The sequence below is a fragment of the Hyperoodon ampullatus genome (genome assembly GCF_949752795.1).
Source record: "Hyperoodon ampullatus genome assembly, chromosome: 12".
Lineage (NCBI taxonomy): Eukaryota > Metazoa > Chordata > Mammalia > Artiodactyla > Ziphiidae > Hyperoodon > Hyperoodon ampullatus.
The window spans coordinates 33,373,947-33,392,886 of NC_136925.1; the positions used below are offsets into that span (position 1 = coordinate 33,373,947).

Sequence of the window (18,940 nt, forward strand, 5' to 3'; positions counted from 1 at the left end):
TGTCCTGGCTATTGTAAATGGTGCTGCAGTGAACATTGTGGTGCATGTATCTTTTTGAATTATGGTTTTCTCAGGGTATATGCCCAGTAGTGGGATTGCTGGGTCATATGGTAATTATATTTTTAGTTTTTTAAGGAACCTCCATACTGTTCTCCATAGTGGCTGTATCAGTTTACATTCCCACAACAGTGCAAGAGGGTTCCCTTTTATCCACCCTCTCCAGCATTTATTGTTTGTAGATTTTTTATGATGGCTATTCTGACCGGTGTGAGGTGATACCTCATTGTACTTTTGATTTGCATTTCTCTAATGATTAGTGATGTTGAGCATCCTTTCATGTGTTTGTTGGCAATCTGTATATCTTCTTTGGAGAAATGTCTATTTAGGTCTTCTGCCCATTTTTGGATTGGGTTGTTTGTTTTTTTGATATTGAGCTGCATGAGCTGCTTATAAATTTTGAGATTAATCCTTTGTCAGTTGCTTCATTTGCAAATATTTTCTCCCATTCTGAGGGTTGTCTTTTTGTCTTGTTTATTTATTTATTTATTTTTTGGCCACACTGTGTGGCATGTGGGAATCTTAGTTCCCCACCAACCAGGGATCAAACCCGTGACCCCTGCAGTGGAAGCGTGGAGTATTAACCACTGGACCGCCAGAGAAGTCCCCTGGTTTTTTGTTTTTTAAATCAAAATGTTATTGTTACACAGTCGGTTTAAAAAAAAGAAGCCAGAGAAGTCACCTTGATGTGATTTTCTGATAAAAAGTCTAAGTACTTTAATTAATTGTCTTATAGGAAAGTAATATAAATATTGATGATCTTTAAAGCACATTGAAGTTCCGAGGTTACTTTCAAATGGCTAAAATGCCGTTTGTTAATGTGAATATTGATCAATGAAGTAGATATTTCTGTTTTGTGCTGAAATGAGGGAATAAACTTCAAATCAACAATTAAGCAGCTCAACCATTAAAATCAACTAGTAAGAAAAAGAGAAAAAAAAATTGTTCTTTACCTGTCTTGTATGCTGAGATGCCTTACACATTTGATCTTATTTAATCATCACCATAACCAAATGAAGTAGGGACTAGCTCCACTTTACAGATAAAGAAACTGAGTCTCAGAAAGATTAAGTAGTTTGATCAGTGTCCATCATTGATCAAGGAAATAGCAGAGGGATTTATATTTCTCCTAGTGATGTTAGGAAGTATTCATTTCAGAATAAGCATTGCCTACCTAAAAAGATAATTCTAAATCAATCAAATGAAACAATTCATAGCAGTAAAACCTCTTACTATTACTTCAGCACTCTTCAGGCCTAACAGCACACTGGAAAACAATTATTATTAGCTCATATCTTATATATGAGGGGATTGATGTAAGGGGTTAAATAGCTAGTACAAGGCTGTACTATGTAGTAGATCCTGAATTTGAACACAAGTCTTTGGACTTTGTTTTTTAAGCTCTTCTATACACACTGACTGACTGGAGGTTAGCCACCTGTCTTGAAACCTCTCAAATGTGTACGATAAAATATCTCTACTAGAGAGTTATGCAGATTCAGATGTTAAATTATATCTCATAAAATATAACTACCAACAGTAAATGTCTGTTATAACATGGTTAGTTTATTAAGCAGATGTTTATCCAGTCTTCCAATATGGATGTTGGTTTCACTACAATAAAATATTTAATTGGATTTGGAAAATTGCTCTAGTGTTATATTTGAGCAATAAAGAATATAAGGGTGGTTGTTGTTGTTTGGTTGGGTTTTTTTGGGAACAAAATGATGCGATAAAGTAAGCACTGGAATCTAGAATAGGGATTTGTTTTTCATTTAATACCAAACAATTCTTGGTCACATTTAGAATACACAGACTTGGAAAGGATACCTTTCCTTTATGCCTGGAGTATCACTGTACTATTTGTCAGTGACAAATAATAGGCTTTTGGTAGGCTTTCTCTAGGCCTCCAACAAGTATATAGGTGATCAGTTGTCTTGTCTCTAGAGTAACTAACTCTGACTTATTTTGCTGTTTGAAAGGTGAGAGTATCCATCACCTTTAATAATAGAATTTCCATTCTGTCTTCTAGTTGATATATCCCTTATTTCATACTTGTTTTCTGATATGTAACCTGCTATTTGCAAAATGAAAACAGAATTAAAGTAGTATCTAAAATATATACAACAGTAAAATTATATAATTTTAACAAGATTAGTAGGTGAAAAATCAGAACGGAGGGGAAAGGAGAATATGAAAGTTAAATTGAAGTCAGAGTAACACTATTACACAGAATGCATGCTTTTTGATCCTGTAACACTGGCAGACCGCATATGGTGGGATCTTTTTTTAAAACTTACCTTGTCCCAGAGAGCATTTATCTCATATTTGGATCTTAGCTACTCTAGAAACCAATTTAAAAAGAAAGTAAATAGCTTCTTTTTTTGTAACTGCAGCAGTACATTTAATAGGACTCCATTTTATGATTTATGAAATTTTTCTGAGATTCCTCAACGTTGGCTAATGATGACACTCCAGAGAAATGGTACAAGAGTTGAAGATAAGGCACAAATGGGCTTTCAGTTTGTCTGGCTTAATCCAAGAACAAATATTAGGAGTATCAAGAAAAAGAGATGTTTGTTTGTTTCATTTAAACTGACTGAGCTCTTACTAAATAGTGAGCAACCATGAATTTGAAGTTTTCCTGCCTGAGAGCTTTAAAAGTGAGTGAAGCCTCGGCTTGGCTAGATTTCCTCTGAGGCAAATTAAGGGCACTCATTGGCATACGTGTCTTAATAGCAAAAGATTCCACCTCTACTCAGATTTGTCAAAGAGAATCCTCTATGGCAGGGCCAGGATGCTGTGGAGTAAAGTCTCACGAAGACATTCTATCACAGAAAAAAATAGCAACCAAGAACTTTAAAGTCCATATCAGAGAGTGTGAAATCAAACTTTTTAGCCTGGAAAAATGTAAAAGCAGATACAAAGAAACTGCGACAGCAGCAAGAAGTAAAATATAATAAAATTTTAAGAAATACGTATAAAATCTACCCCTCCAATTGTTAACCTTAAGCAATGTAATGTCCAGATATAACCTGAAGGATAAACTGGTTGCCAATTATATGCCTGGATAACTGCATGTGTTAATTTGTCATATGGCATTGTTAACACTACATCAGTTAAATGCTGGGAAATTCTAACAATATTTTGATTTTGGAAAAAATTAATCTGTGGTATTTCTTTCCAGGAGGGGTGATGTGGCACAAGCAATTTTCTTTTGTGGCCACTCTTATTTATACACAAGAAGATAATAATTTTGTTCTTTTTAATGTGGTTTGAAGTGTGCACACAGTTCATTCAGAAGCAGTAGTAGCAAGACATAAATGCTATAATTAAAAGAAGGTCCAGAACAAGTTCTTTTTTAATTCCCATTGGAAATTATTAACTCACCTTTCAAGACAGTATCCCCGTTGTTCACTTTTGTTCATGTTAGAGTATAGGTACTCCATCAAAAATAACTAAACTTTTCTACTTAGATCTAAGTTCATAGTCCATACTGACTCTTGTTTTCAGAATCAAAGACTGAAAGGAGGTCAGTGAATTGCTCACACAGTCCTCATTTATCCCTTAAAGGCTTCTTTTCAATGTAATGAAGAAGAAACCTGGGGCTGGTACAGAACACTATTTTCTTAACCACCTCCCACCCTCGCCTCCAAAACACGATTTCCAGGATTGGGCTGAGATTCCCAGGTTTTCGAATTATCAAGGAGGAAACAGCCAAAATTTTAGAATGTATAGATCCTAAGTGGATCTATATCTTTGGGAATATAAAATATGCCACTTTATAAAAGGCATAGATTATGCTCTATATCCAAGCTCCAAGAGTTAGAGACCTGGAGTTTATTTCCACTCACTGTCTCAATTTGTTGGCTAATGTCTTAGTTTCTTCACCTGTAAAATAATAACAGGACCTACGTCATAGGATTTTTTTTTTTTTTTTTTTGTGGTATGCGGGCCTCTCACTGCTGTGGCCTCTCCCGTTGCGGAGCACAGGCTCCAGACGCGCAGGCTCAGCGGCCATGGCTCACGGGCCCAGCCGCTCCGCGGCATGCGGGACCCTCCCGGACCGGGGCACGAACCCGCGTCCCCTGCATCGGCAGGCGGACCCCCAACCACTGTGCCACCAGGGAAGCCCGTCATAGGATTTTTAATGAGGCCTAAATTGATTAAGATGTGCAATGTGCTTAGAGTAGCACCCAGCACTTTTTAGGCATTATGTAAGTGTTATTTATAGTTATACATCTGAATCGCTGTTTCTTTCATTTATCCCTATCGATATTTCTATGCCTATTGAGTTGGTAAAGTAAAAAATATCGACAAGGGTAATGCTGAGTTCTCATTGAGTAGTTCTGAAGTTGGGAAACCTTTAACACATATCCATCAGGAACAATGAATACCTTCTACAAAGATAATCTTGTAAATTTTTATTTTTGCTTAAATGTAAATTTATCAGAGAGTTATTGGCTCATATCATTTTTATCCATTCAGGAAATATTATTTGGTTTCTAAGAGTTGTGCATCCAATTCAGTTGTGTGTGTGTGTGGGGGTGTTCCCCACACCACAATCAGTGCTCTGATGCCAGCACATTGTCCTACAACCCAATTCAGTTCTGACAGCATCTATTCAGAGGTAGCATCCAATTCCGCGGGTTAAGGGCTTAGTCCTACAAGACTGTTCCCCCACCTCCCCCACTTCGGACATGAACCACAAGTCCAGGTTCTCACTTGTGCTTCTGACCCACTGGCTGTAGACTGGAGGTTCCTACAACCCCCTCCTTAGGTTTGATTAATTTGCTAGAGCAACTCACAGAACTCAGAGAAACATTTTACATATTAGATTCCCGGTTTATTATGAAAGGATGTAACTCAGTAACAGCCAGATGGAAGAGATGCATAGGGCAAGATACAGGGAAAGGGCAAGGAGCTTCCACGACCCTTCTGAATATGCCACTCTCCTCGCATCTCCACATGTTCACCAACCGGGAAGCTCTCCAGATCCTCTCCTTTTGGGTTTTTCTGGTGGCTTCAGTTCATAGGCATGATTGATTAAATCATTGGCCATGGCGATTGAACTCAGTCTCCAGCCCCTCTTCCTTCCCAGGAGGTCACCAGGGTAGAACTGAAAGTTTCAACCTTCCAATCATGAGATTGCTTTCCCCTGGCAACCAGCACCCACCCTCCCATCTTAGGGGATTTTCCAAAGTCACCTCATTTGACATAAACTCAGTTGTGGTTGAAAGGGGCTTGCTAAGCATAACAAGACACCCATTTCACCTTTATGGCTCTGAAGCAATTTCAGGAAGTGAAGAAAAGAAACCAAATATTATAACAAAGATGTTCCCATTGCTTTTATTGTTTGGGAAATTCTAAGAGTTTCTGGAGTTTTGTGCCAGAAATGGGATGAAGACCAAATACATATTTCTTATTATAAATTACAATATCACAGTTCCTAAGTTCCTTTCCTCTGCTCAATTCTTTGATGCTACCTTTCATTAACAAATGTTTCCCCCTTTAAAAAAATACATTTTATATATCCCAAAAATTTTCACAAACATCTATCTTTTCTTACTGAACAGCTAATGCTGTGGAAATACAAATTTTATTGTAGCTAATTGGTTAATACCTACCTATGGGTATAGAATACAAAGGATGTAGCTGGGGCAGCTACTTAGTAAACCAATTTGAGTAGTTAGTAGTTTGTGGAAGAATATTAGATGCACCTGAGAATACTTGTTTCCTACTAAGAGCTCTTCATTCAGCTCAAAAATGCATGATTTTTCAATTATCATCACCAGCTACTGTTCACTGATAAACAGCTATTTCTAAAGGATTCTGTATATTCAGAGAGGAAATTGACACTTCTTATGACTGGAAGTTCTAACCCCAAAGTCCTTGTTTTAAGACTGATAGTCTAAAATTGATGAGGACTGTAGAAGTGTGAAATAAAACATAGTAAATTTCAATTGTTCATTAATGAAAAATAAACTTTCCTTTATCTGTACAGTGGTGATTTACATTTGCTTCATTAATACTAAGAAAATGTCTCTAAAATGCTAAAAATAATTCCTGTTGGTGTACTTTGGAGCACTGTTTTCCTAATTGAGTAATACTTTTCAACAAAATAAAATGGAGTTCCTTATTATGGTATTTGTAGTGAAGATATTACAAATATAATGAACTAAGATGTGCTAATTTGAGGTTTTGTTTCAAATTTAATGCCTCTTTTAATATGTAAAGCATAAGTTTTACAATTGCAAACATTCAATTAATAGGTTTTCTATCAAGAGAATTGGTTCAGAAATTCCTTTGTAACCACTAATCTTCTTTAACTATGGAAAAAAGATTTAGTTTGACCCAATTTTAATGTAACCTGAATACTATAGGCTGATCCTTCATTACATTCTGCTATTTTCATCTCACTTGTCTTATTGACATAATGTATTTCATCTAACGTGTACCTTCAATATTAATATTTTAATTTTTTACTTCTTAGGCATTAGCTATGGGAATGATGACAGAATACTATCATTACATCTTTACCACACTGGTAAGTAATTTATTAAAACATAAAGATAATGCTCTAAATTTTCTTATAATGAATTTCAGGATGAAAAATGGGTTTTTGAGTGGGTAGAAGTAATATAATACTGGCACTTTTAAAGTTATGATTTATTTTATTTTGATAAAACCCAAGAGGAATTATCATCATAGAGAACTAATGATTCTTGGTGGGAAGGTGATGATTTTGAAATAATATCGTTTCAGATATTAATTCAAAATAATGTCTTATTTTTATATTGCTTAGAGGACTTTCAGAACATAATGGATTTTAAAATTAGTTTGCTGAGAAATCAATGTTTTAGAAAAGCACAAATTCTTATGTTGTTAGCTCCATTGACTTAACTGAAATCAGGTTTACTGAAGCTGCTCCTTTAGTAGATTAAATTTTCTATTCTGCTTTTGCATATGTTAAGTTGGATTTTTTTAAGTAAATATGATTTAATTTGCAATTAGCAAATTGAATGTTACCCTTATTTTTTGTCTTTACATACCCACTACAGTTTTTTCTCAATATGCATGAAAATCTGACATTCTTTTTTTTTTTTTTTATCAAACCTACTTACCCTTAGCTCTATTTCTTTACCAATACATTATCCTAGTTTTCCTTCCACTGTGAAACAGCTATCTGTCTCTGTCACTATTTCCTGCCCATCCCCCCAATATGAGAGCCTCTCCAAGTTTGGGCATGTATCTTATTTTCTTTTTTCCTCTTCAATTATTTTCTTCAGAACTGGTATGTACTTAGAGCTTCAGTTATGACCTTTGTTCAAATGAGATCTAAATGTCTATCTGTAATATTCCTGAATTGTTGTATATCACTGCATTGCAGAACGTTTCTAATTGTTGTGGCATTAAGATAATTTCAAGTTATTTAAACCTTAATGTATTGTCCTCTGAAGTGACTCATCTTCTGACTCTTGCTTCAAAACTTCCACTGTCTCTAACTCCTGTATCCCCAACAAAATGCCACTGATTTTTTCTCCATAGTGTCTGTAGTATGCATCTTCTCCTTTCCCACAGTGACCAGTCTAGCCAATGCTCTCTCTTTGTTAACTCAAAAGTTTTCCAATTGATCTCCTTGCTTTTAGGAGTCTTGAAGTTACCAGATTAAATTACTAAAATTTAGTAATTGGTCTAAATTACTAAATTTTAAATCTAAATTGATCACAATAGCTTCTTGTAAAAAGAACTCTTCTTCAATGAAGATGCTTCACACAGTAGGTTGTATTTTACTGGTAAATACTAAGGCTAACTCTGCTGTATATCTGTATCACTTACCACCAGGCAGCTTTTTTGCAGCCTGTGAGAAACTTAGTGATGGGCTGGTGGAGAGTGAGTAGAAGCCTTCACTCATCAGCAAATTATATTTCAATGCTGTTGAAACTCAGTTCTACCATAATCATAAGATGTTAGGGAAATCGAAAGCATCTCTTAATTAAAAAAATGGGAAATAAAACTAGTTTAGTATATGTAGGACTCATCTAGCCTATAACTGAAGGTCCTTTTCAGTTTGATTCTAACCTAACTTTCCTATTTTCTTTTGCCGCTGTTCTACCTCATGAATTCTCTTATAGCCAAAGTGATTTAGGTCAGTCTCCTGAGTAGACTTTATATTTTCTAATTTTTGTGTCTCTACTGACATTTTGGTCTCCTTTTGTCTTTTGCCTATCAAGAGCATGGCCATTCTTTAATGGCAGCTCAGATCCCATCTTCTCTGTGAAGTTGTTCTTTACCATAAAAATTGAAAATCATTTGTCTTGCTTCTGACTCTTTGCACTTATCACTTGTACTCTTTTGCCCCTTAGCATATATTGCACTACATTATATATATATATATGTGTGTGTGTGTGTGTGTGTGTGTGTGTGTGTGTATGTAAATATATATATAGCCAGAGAGAGAGAGAGAGAGAGAAGAGATAATCTCCTTGGCTAGATTGCAAATGTTGAAAACTAAAAACCTAAAAGTTCCTTTTATTTTTCACAGCACGGAATAGAGCTCAGGCCAACATCAGCTTCTCTTCACTGAATTTTGCTTCTATAATCTAGTCTGTACAGCTGTATGAGCAAGCTGTGCCCAGGACCAATGGCACTGCATCTTGCCCTGGCTCTCAATGTTGTCTATAAGATCTAAGGAATAGCTAATGCCAACTCAGTGGGGGCAAAAGTCCCACATGCTGCATGTTCTCATAGTGACATCCGACTGCCCCGACAGCTTTGGCCTCCTATCTCCTGGGCAAATCCAGAGCACTCGCTGTATATAGAGTAGAAAGGGCAACCAGAGTCTGAAGTGTTCCTTATGGGGGAGTGGCTAGATAGGGTATAAGACAAAAGAACTACAAGAGTTCTTGTAACCAATAAGGCCAGTTTTGTTAACTTTTTTCCTCAGCTTTGATATAATTTTCATTAGTTAGAAGCTATATTTCATGATCTGTTTCTTAAAAAAAAAAGAAAAAAGACAAAGCAAAATAACACAAAAATGGCAATAACCAGTCAAGGAAGCAAGACATGGGAAAACACCTATAATCAGTTAAATATAAAAGAGTAATGCATAAAATTTAAGTGCAAGCTATCCCTAACATAGAGAAGAAAGCTTACGCAAACCTTAAAGGTAAGTTGTAGAAAAGCCTGTTGTTCCACTGGGGGAACTGGAATAATATATATATGTACTTGTTTATGTAGAGTGTATATATATTTGCATTGGCAAAGCATGAGGATAATGTATTTGAATCTTGGTGATTTGTGATGTTTAAACATCACTTGAGACACAGTGGTGTTAAGTAACCTAAGGCAAGCAGGAATACATGATTATTTCAATTATACTTGCCTATGAATATTCTCTCTTGATACTAACACAAAGAAATTTGTCTTTTAGGACCTCTTCGCTCTTGATGTAGAGCCCTACCGATACAGTGGCGTTAACATGACAGGGTTCAGAATATTAAATACAGAAAATACACAAGTCTCCTCCATCATTGAAAAGTGGTCTATGGAACGGTTGCAGGCACCTCCGAAACCCGATTCAGGTTTGCTGGATGGATTTATGACGGTATGAATACCCACTTAAAGATCAGTTTGTGTGTTTCTAAGTAATATTGCATAAATTATTGAGTCATCTGGATCCAAACTTCGGTTTAGTTATTAATGTTAAAGGCATGATATCAGAAGTACTATTGCCAAAAAAAAAGTACTATTGCCAATAATTCTATTAACAATTTTCTAAATCAATTTTATGTGGCAAATTTAACTTTTATCCAAGTATCTCAAAATGCATTACAACTATTGTCAGAAAACTACGATGTAGGGGATTTCTCTAAAATTAATTACTGCTATATATAGGATAAATTAAAGACTGAAAAGAAGACATTAACCTGAAAGTTATCCTTCTTATCTTAAGTATATGATTACTTAAGTATATGATTACCAGTATATGATTACTCTTCATCATGTTGGTTTCTGATATCTGATGTCATATAAATGACTTACATCACACTAAAATTTCCCTTGAGCTTACTGTTTAAGGTTCAGAATTCACCAATAATCACACTTGTTATTTTCAAGTCTTGGTTTTAAACCTAGAAACTAGACTAATGCTTAAACTGTAAAAGAAGGGTACATTTTATGTAACTTTAGTTGTTTATACCAGTTCTGCCCATGAAAATCTAATGCAGTGTACATACATAATTTAAAATTTTCTAATAGCTATGTTAAAAAACATACACCAAAAGGTAAATTTCAATATTATTAATTTATTTTATTTAACCTATTGTATCAAAAATGCCATTATTTAAACAATCACTATAAAAATTATGACTGAAATATATTACATTCTTTTTTTCTATTAAGTCTTTGAAAATTGGTGTGCATTTGACACTTCACGTATTAGTTCAGACTAGTCACATTTCAAGTTCTCAGTAGCCAAATGTAGCTACTGGCCACCTTATAGGACCAGGTAAGTTTATACTGTACTATTTAACAAATTATAAATGTCTGATATATTCTCATTCAATCTACTTTCTATAGACAAAGTTACTGCTACAATTTAGTAAATAGCTCAGCACTTTGGCAATATTTACATTTCCTAGGTCATTAAAAAGTGTCATTCTAAATGGAAACTTTATAAGCAGAAACATCCTCTATCCTGATGTGTGGGAAAGCTTTTTCTATTATGATTGTAATGTTTCCATTAATTGCTTCAATGGGGCTTCAAAGTATGTTTTTAATGTTGTAGCAAAATAAAGGAAATTTTGTGTTTTTCTTCCCTTAAAAGAAGATTTAGTAATACAAATTGAGTGTCTTCATAGAGACTGTGAAGAAATCATGGTTACCCTCTAGGCACCAACCTTCTAATGGAAAGGAAAAAAGAAAAAAGACTTTTATTTTCTTTTAGTGAGAAAAATAACCTACTAGAATTTGAAAATATCTTATATCCACATTATTGTTTTAAGGAAATAGTATGAGGGGAATTTTACTCCTGTGCATAAAAAGAGATGGTTGACTAGTTCTAGTATTTTAGTTTTACCTTAAGATATATTTGAGAAACTTTATTGGGAGGAAAATACATAAATAACTTAAAAATGAAGATTTTTTTTTCTGAAGTACATCCAGATTCAAAATAAAATACAACCAAGAATAAATTAGAAATATTATATTTCATTCCCAGTTTGAAGATGGTGAATCAAACTTTTGGAACCTAATAGACAATGTTATTTTTAAAAATAAAAACATATACTTCCTTTTAAATTGTTATTTTAATCATGTATATATTTTTTCCATATATGCTTTCTAACTCTCTTTACCCTTCCTTAATTTCAAGACGGATATTTTTATTTGTTATTCAGAACCATTACTGAATGGTTTTAGGAAAAGTAAATCAATAGGTATCATGGCAATCTTAATATTTGCGTACTCTAAGACTTCCACTGATACGTCCAAGGATTAGTGTGCCCTTTTATATATCAGAATCACAAAAATTATCCAGCCTTACTTGGGTACTCTGTGTATTTCTGTATGATTCCTGTATGACTCTACATGTCATCCCTTGAAACTTCTAGTAAGTTAAGTAGACTATTGAAAGAGATAAATACAAAGGAAGATATATTAATTTCATATCTAGGAAGGTAGGGGCTCTTGGAAAGAATTAACCTTCATAAAATGGATCAAAAAAGACAAAAATCAGTTATATTTCTGTATACTAGGAAAGAATAATCTGCAATTTATTAAAATTTATAATTTTTATAAATAAATAAAATTCATTTTCTAAAATAACAACAACAAAAAAACCCCAGCTATGTGTCTACACTAATGCTAAATGCTTTGCATGCATCATTCCATTTAACCCTCAAAACAACTCACTGAGTCGGTACCATTATTATTCCCATTTTACAGATAGAAATATAAGACCTCAAGTGGTTAACTAACATTCCAATGTCACACAGTAAATGTCAGAATTTTAAATTGAACCTGAGTATTTCTGTTATCCAAATTTGAACTCTTAGTCGTTATTTTTACCTTCCCCCATTAGCCACATAATTACTCCAAGTCCCAGTATTTACAATTATGGAGCACACAGGCCACTAGACAAGATGAGGACCTCAAAGTCAACCAAGTGTTTGGACTCTTTTCTTGGCTTTCCTAAACATATTCTTTTCAATAAAAGGTATATGCACACTAAAAAGAAAAAAAAAAAAAAAAAAAAAAAGACAGGGTGTTAGGATGAATGCAGGTTTAGGTTTTTTCTTTTTAGCCATGAGTCCAGTCCTCAGTCCTGCCCTTCTTCTGAACTGACAAGTGATTTAGTGGGAGTGGATAAGTGATAGAACAAAAATGCTCTGATGAGAAAATGATTAGCTATTTATTGAAAATTCTGGGCATTGTGTATAGACCATAGATTTTGAAACCTTAAGAAGAATTTTTAATGCCAACACTCTTCTCTTTGTTATAGTCATGAAATACTTTTCAAATAGATCTTAAATAAGAAAAAAAAAAGGGTATAAGGGATAATTGCCTCTTTGTTTATATATCTTTATTTGAGTTACTGCAAAATATAAAAACCACCAGAAGACTTACATGAGAACATTTTTTAAATGAATGACTTCATTTTTAAAATGAAGATAAATTTCCTTGTGTGAGCACTTTTGAATAGTTCTTATCTAAAAATGTGTGCCAGCTATTTTTTTATTATATTTATAAATAGAGCAGGGAACACAAAATATTTTACAAGTAGACATAAAGTTTGCCATTCAAATAAAGATTTCTTTTAAAATGGATGCAGATTGATGACTTTTTTACAATTTTCCAAAAGGAAAACTGATAATATCTTTTAAAATATTTCACTAGATAACATTATATAATGATATAAAATTATATATAAAATATTTTATTATATAAATTAATTATTAATTATAAAATAGTACATGATCATTATAAAATAAAACCAGTATGAGATCTGTTTAAAAATGTTGGTATATTTATGCCTTGTATGAGTATTCTTTTTCTTTTCCATTTAAGATTATATTGTAAGCATTTTCCCAGTTATTAAATGTTTAGGAAAAGAAATTAATAAGCTATTTCTGCCATGAATATAGTGAGGAAGTTAAGAGGATTCTAGTTAAAAAAGAAAAGAATTATAGCCTGGCATTGTAGAGTTGGCAACATTCCCTTTAGTCAGTTCATGAGATCTCAGTGTTTATATATCCCTTGTTCTTTTTTCTCCCTATGGTCCCATTAAGAAATGGGATTATCAGCAAAGTCCCTAGCGCCTGAAGCAAGACCTATTATCAGTATCATAGTCATTTGTCACTATGTAAGATCACAGTGCTTAGATTTTCACATTATTTCTTTATGTTTAAGCTATAAAAAGAAACAGTGAATTGGATTCATAAGAATTTTCCTGGCTGAGTTAGCACCTAGGCTTAGTGTTTATTTGCTAAATGACTACTGAATACAAGACCATTTCTGCCATAGTTGTAGTTCCTTCTTCTATGGGCTGGGAACATCATATTAAAGATATTAATGCTAGTAGCTCAGTAAAATTCTTATCTTCATTTGGTATAAACCCAATCAGGGAACCAAGTCACACAATACATCCAAACCTGATCTCACTAAGAAGGAAGGAAGAAAGGAAGTCTGACCCTCTTCCTTCACACATAAGGGTTTTGTTTTTAACTCATATCACCTTTCTCCCACTTTCCCCCATGCCCACACACTGCCATCCAGGTAGTGCTCTAAATGCCTCCCTAGACATGAGCCCTTACTATAAAACCCTTTCCCTACTGCGCATTCTTTATTAATTATTCACATATTTCCATGCCCCTGGGAGTGGGGAAGCTCCCTTCAGTGAACATCATCACTGTCCTTTACCGTGTGATCAGAAGGCATTTCTCCCCATCCTCTGACCAGACATCTACTTTCCCCAGGCACCGTTAACTATAGGGTGGGAATTCACTTTTTTGAATCCGTCAGCTTTTGACAATGGTTACATTTATTATTGACTTATTGAGTTTGCAACAATGTCAATTCAAGAGAATGAAATCAAGTAGAAACACCTCAAGGTAAATTTTAAGTTCAGCTATATCCCGGAACTCCTTCCCCAGTGCTCCTATTATGTCATGCATCTTTTTTTTTTTTTTTTTTTTTTTTTTTTTTTTTTTTGTGGTACGCGGGCCTCTCACTGTTGTGGCCTCTCCCGTTGCGGAGCTCAGGCTCCGGATGCGCAGGCTCAGCAGCCATGGCTCACGGGCCCAGCCGCTCCACGGCATATGGGATCCTCCCAGACCGGGGCACGAACCCATATCCCCTGCATCGGCAGGCGGACTCTCAACCACTGCGCCACCAGGGAGGCCCTATGTCATGCATCTTAATGCTAATGGACCTGTAATCCATTTGGTATTTTACAAATACCATTTTTTCTTATGCTGTTATATAATATCACATATATTCGTTGACAATGTAAATTTGCAACACAAATCAGTAATGACTGTTGGTTGGCTCTTTCATTTGAATTACTTTAGGGAGATTACCGTTTTCGGAAATTTAAACTCTTCAAGACTTACTGCTCTCTCCATTTCCTTTCTCCTCTCTTCATATCCATTCAACGATCATCAAACACTGTCAAATCTACTGTATCAATATCTTGCTTAACTACATTCTTCTTTCCACCCCCAGAGCTATGCCTTGGTTAGGGACCCCATGGTCTCTCCCCTGGCTGTTGCAATAGTCTTCTCACTGAATTCCCACTCCTAACATCTCTCCTACACTTACCTTTTTCCTACCATGAGCTTACCAAAACATACTGATGACTCCTTGTCATTGGCTAGGTGAAATTTTAGCTCATTTGTCAAGCCTGCCAGGCCTTCCATGATCTGGCTCCTGCTACTTCTCCAGCCTCATATTTGCCTGCTCCCTGCTCTTTTAAGCCACCCGTCTCACCATCTCACCCTGGCTGAGTCAGCAGTGCTGATGGCACCTCCTCATTTCAGTGCAGGATGTTCCCATTGTCTGAACCACTTACCCCTGTTTGAATGTCTGGCATATTGCTACCCATGCTATGATTTTCAGGACTTATGTGCCTTTCCCATGAATTTGCTGAGTCCTCCAGACATTTTGCTTGTGTGCATCTTTTATTTATGCACTTTATATATAACTCTGTGTTAAAATTTAACTCTGGGACTTTTGTTTGTCTTCACACCCCTTTCTCAATAGATGGTAAGCTCTTTTGAGGCAAGAACCAGGTTTTGTCATTCTTGAAGGCCCTGGACCTAGTTCAGTGCCTGATGCAAACAAAGTAGGGGCTCATCATGATGGAGTGACTGCCTGATTGAATAAATGTGTGTGTTAATTTATTTTAATCATGCTGCATCTGTGTTCTGATCACTAGGCCTTCTCATTTTCCCAAATATATTCTGGGGAGCTTTTTTTATTTACCTACTTGTATTTTATTATCAAGATATCTAATCACTTAGCAAATACACTTAGGCTAGTCTCAATTCTTTGTTAGAAAAATACCTTAAAAGGCAAAAACTTAGAAATGCTTTTGATTAAATAGTGAAAGTTTAGTGAGTTAGAGGAATAGTTCCCATTCTCTTTTGCAAAAGAAGGGATAATATTTATAAGGGAGGTGAGTCTTTAAGTGTTTAAGTTCCAGTGTCCTTCTAACAATTATTTATTTATAACAACAGACTATGGCCCATAAACTTTACAATTTCTTTCCTCATTTGATTAACTTAAATTAAAAGATAACATCTAGTATATACATTCCCAGCAGGGAGTTAGCTCATGTACTAAAGGGGCACAGTGATCACTCTGCTGCTGTACAAAGATTTACCTTTAGAAAAGTCAATGAAAATAGAACCATAGAGAAATAAAGTATGACCAGGCAAGGCTGCCTTAGCTGCTGTCTGCCTGTCTTAATTAGCTGGAGCCATTTTATTTGATTCAGTTGAAATGAGAATAAAAATAAGACTTTGCCAGACAATGGGTCAAACTAACTTGCCATTTTTTTAATCAATAAAGGCATTTTGAAGAAGGTGGTTTTATTTCATATGCCACTAAAACATCAAAAGTATAAAAAGTAACAAAATAATGAATTATCCTTTCTTTGATCAGTTTTACTCATGAGTATGTTGTACACATTACTCTGAATTTTATACCAGGCACTCAGGATTTGGTAATGAAGTCAGTACCTCTGTTTCCTCACAGAAGTTAGGGAATTGACAAAATCAAGAAGACAGTGAATGTCTTACTAATCACATCTCACATCTTTGTCAGTACAGAAATCATATTCAAACTTTAATTTCATTTTAATTTCGTGTTTCTTTGATTGTTCTAGTTCCTAAGTCTTCCTTCAAATTCTTGTTAAAATTCCTTGTTTTCCATGCTGTTTTGTGACAGCAAGGGCAAATATATATTTACCAGAGGCTTTACATAACTTCTTGGTATTCTGCTGGAAATGTATAACATTTCACAAAATTTATTCACATAATTGCTACTTTTATTCTTATCTTTACCACAGAAGAAATATTTTGGGGTCTGTATTATAATCAAATGTGGCAGAAATATTTGCATAAGATGTTTCAGGGTATATAATGAAGTCATAAGCACGACATTCATTACATTTGTTTATGATTGATTTAATGAATAGTAAAAGGACATGGAGTATGTGGCATGAATAACAGAATGGCACTGTATTTCTTCACTTTACCTACCTATTAATCTTCCTTGATGTACTAACCTGCAAGTTGAGTCTGAATCTAAATAATTGAGATGACCTAACAACCTCCATCGTTTCATTAACTTGGAGCATTCCGTCTAAATGCCTTTGCTCATTGGCAGATTAAGCAATCAGCATTTATCTAAAGCTGATAAAAAGATGGAATTTCCATTTTAAGTAACTGTTTCTTACATGAAAGATGGCAATTGCATTGAAACATTTCCTTCATAATCGTGTTATTTTTTTAGGTCAATTTTAGGTCAAGTAAGGTTGAATCAAAAGACATTTTTTACCCCTTCTACCCTGAAAATCAAAATTTATCTTTAAAGCATTGATCTCAGATCATGTAATAAAAACTTGTAAAAAATTAATACATTTCTGCTCACAGTTTTCCTCAACTTCTTATATATTTAATAGCTACATAGTTACATATGTATGTAACCAATCCAAGATGGTATGAGGAAGTCTAGGTAGATGAAAATTTGTGTTATTTAGGAAGGAGGGCCCCTCAAGTGACAGTCAATGACAAGGACACCTAGAGAAGATGATGCCAATGCTCTGACAAGAAAGCAAAGTTCAACATCGCAGAGTCTAGGAATTAGCAACGTTCTGAGATTTAGGACTCCACATCTGTACTGAGCATCAAGATAGAATTGGTAAGAGTAAGTGATGAATGTAATCTTGAAAAAGCAAAATGTCAAGCAGGCAGTAGAGGTAAAGAGTCATCAAACTAGGGAAAGCAAATACAGTACCCAATACAAAGGGAATACAAGGTGATTAAGAAAATAAGCAATGGATTCTTTTACTGGAGCTGGCACTCAGGTTAGAATGGGGCTAACAGCAACTTTGACATAATGTTCAATGTCCTGGATTAGAGGAATGGATTGGAAAACAGTGGGAGATAAAGCTGGGATAAAATTTTTACATATCAATTAATAGATTATTATAAGTGTGCAATATTTACCATATAGGAATTCAGAATAAAGACAGCATGAAATTACTGGAATTATTATTGTTTGGTATTATTTAAAAACAGAAAGTAAGAGATGACATTGTGGCCTATAAATAACAAGAAAAAAATATTATAACTCAGATATATATTCCTAATAACAGAAAAGTTCTGGTGAAGGAAGGTTAACATTTGCTATAAACAATAGTACTTTCTCTTCATTGGATCTATTTCTAAAATAGAAAGAAAGAGTGGATCTATTTACAAAATGTACAAAACATGTTTTCTGCCTATTTTGCTTTCAGAGTAAAATACTCAGAGCTAAGCTGCATTTTGTAATTGGGAATAGGATGCAGAATGAGAGGAAGTAGACTGGTCATAATAACTATCAAAACTGTATGTTTTCCTGTATTATTCCATTTTTATTCATAAGTTTAGGAACTTATTTTAAGCATTTTATTTTTTATTTCCATAATTTTGGAATATATTTCCAACAAATGTTGAAATATTATACCAGATAATAGATATCTTGGCCTTACTAAGTCCTTAAATAAAATAAATTTAAAAAATAATAAATAGTAATGTACATTTTCATTTAAGTACTTATGTTTATATATTTTATATAAAAAGAAATAATATAAAACATATATTTATGATCTATATAAATTCCTATTACTTTAGCTGCTGTTGTGAGTAATAAGCTATTTACTAGAAAGACAGTGGTACTGACTACAATACTAATAAAAACCAGATAGAAGTCTTTTAATTTAATTTAATTAATTTTGGGCTCAATACTCCTGCCAAATTTTAACAAATTTTCCCTCTTTACTACTGTGATTTATAATAAACAAATTGCAGCTTTCTTTTGTCATGCTAAATTTCAGAAGAATTTTATTTAAAAATTGAGAAAGCTGGAAAATATTGCAAGTAGATCAAGAACTTGATATATAATAAAATTTATATTATATATAATAAACAACAATTATAACTGATTTTTTCCATGTAAATATACACCACAGTAGATGCTCACTCTTTTTGTTTTAAAATTACCTACCTCTGTATCTTACCAATGCAGAAATTCTCTCACTTATTTGATCCGAAGAATTACCTGACTCTGTTCTTAGAAATAGGAGCATACACATATATTAAGTGTGTATATTAAGGAC

The 18,940-nt window shown here is 34.2% G+C and overlaps 1 protein-coding gene across 3 annotated transcripts in view; it reads left to right on the top strand.

The window, feature by feature from the left end:
- Nucleotides 1-18,940, top strand: part of GRIK2 (glutamate ionotropic receptor kainate type subunit 2) — a gene marked incomplete at both ends in the record, with an annotated part of 630,446 nt that overhangs the window by 296,330 nt on the left and 315,176 nt on the right. For all 3 annotated transcript variants that reach the window (XM_079716371.1, XM_079716372.1, XM_079716373.1), the window contains 2 exons: nt 6,551-6,604; nt 9,491-9,664. In XM_079716371.1, coding sequence (XP_079572497.1) covers nt 6,551-6,604; nt 9,491-9,664 — 228 coding nt within the window. The remainder of the gene's footprint in view (nt 1-6,550; nt 6,605-9,490; nt 9,665-18,940) is intronic.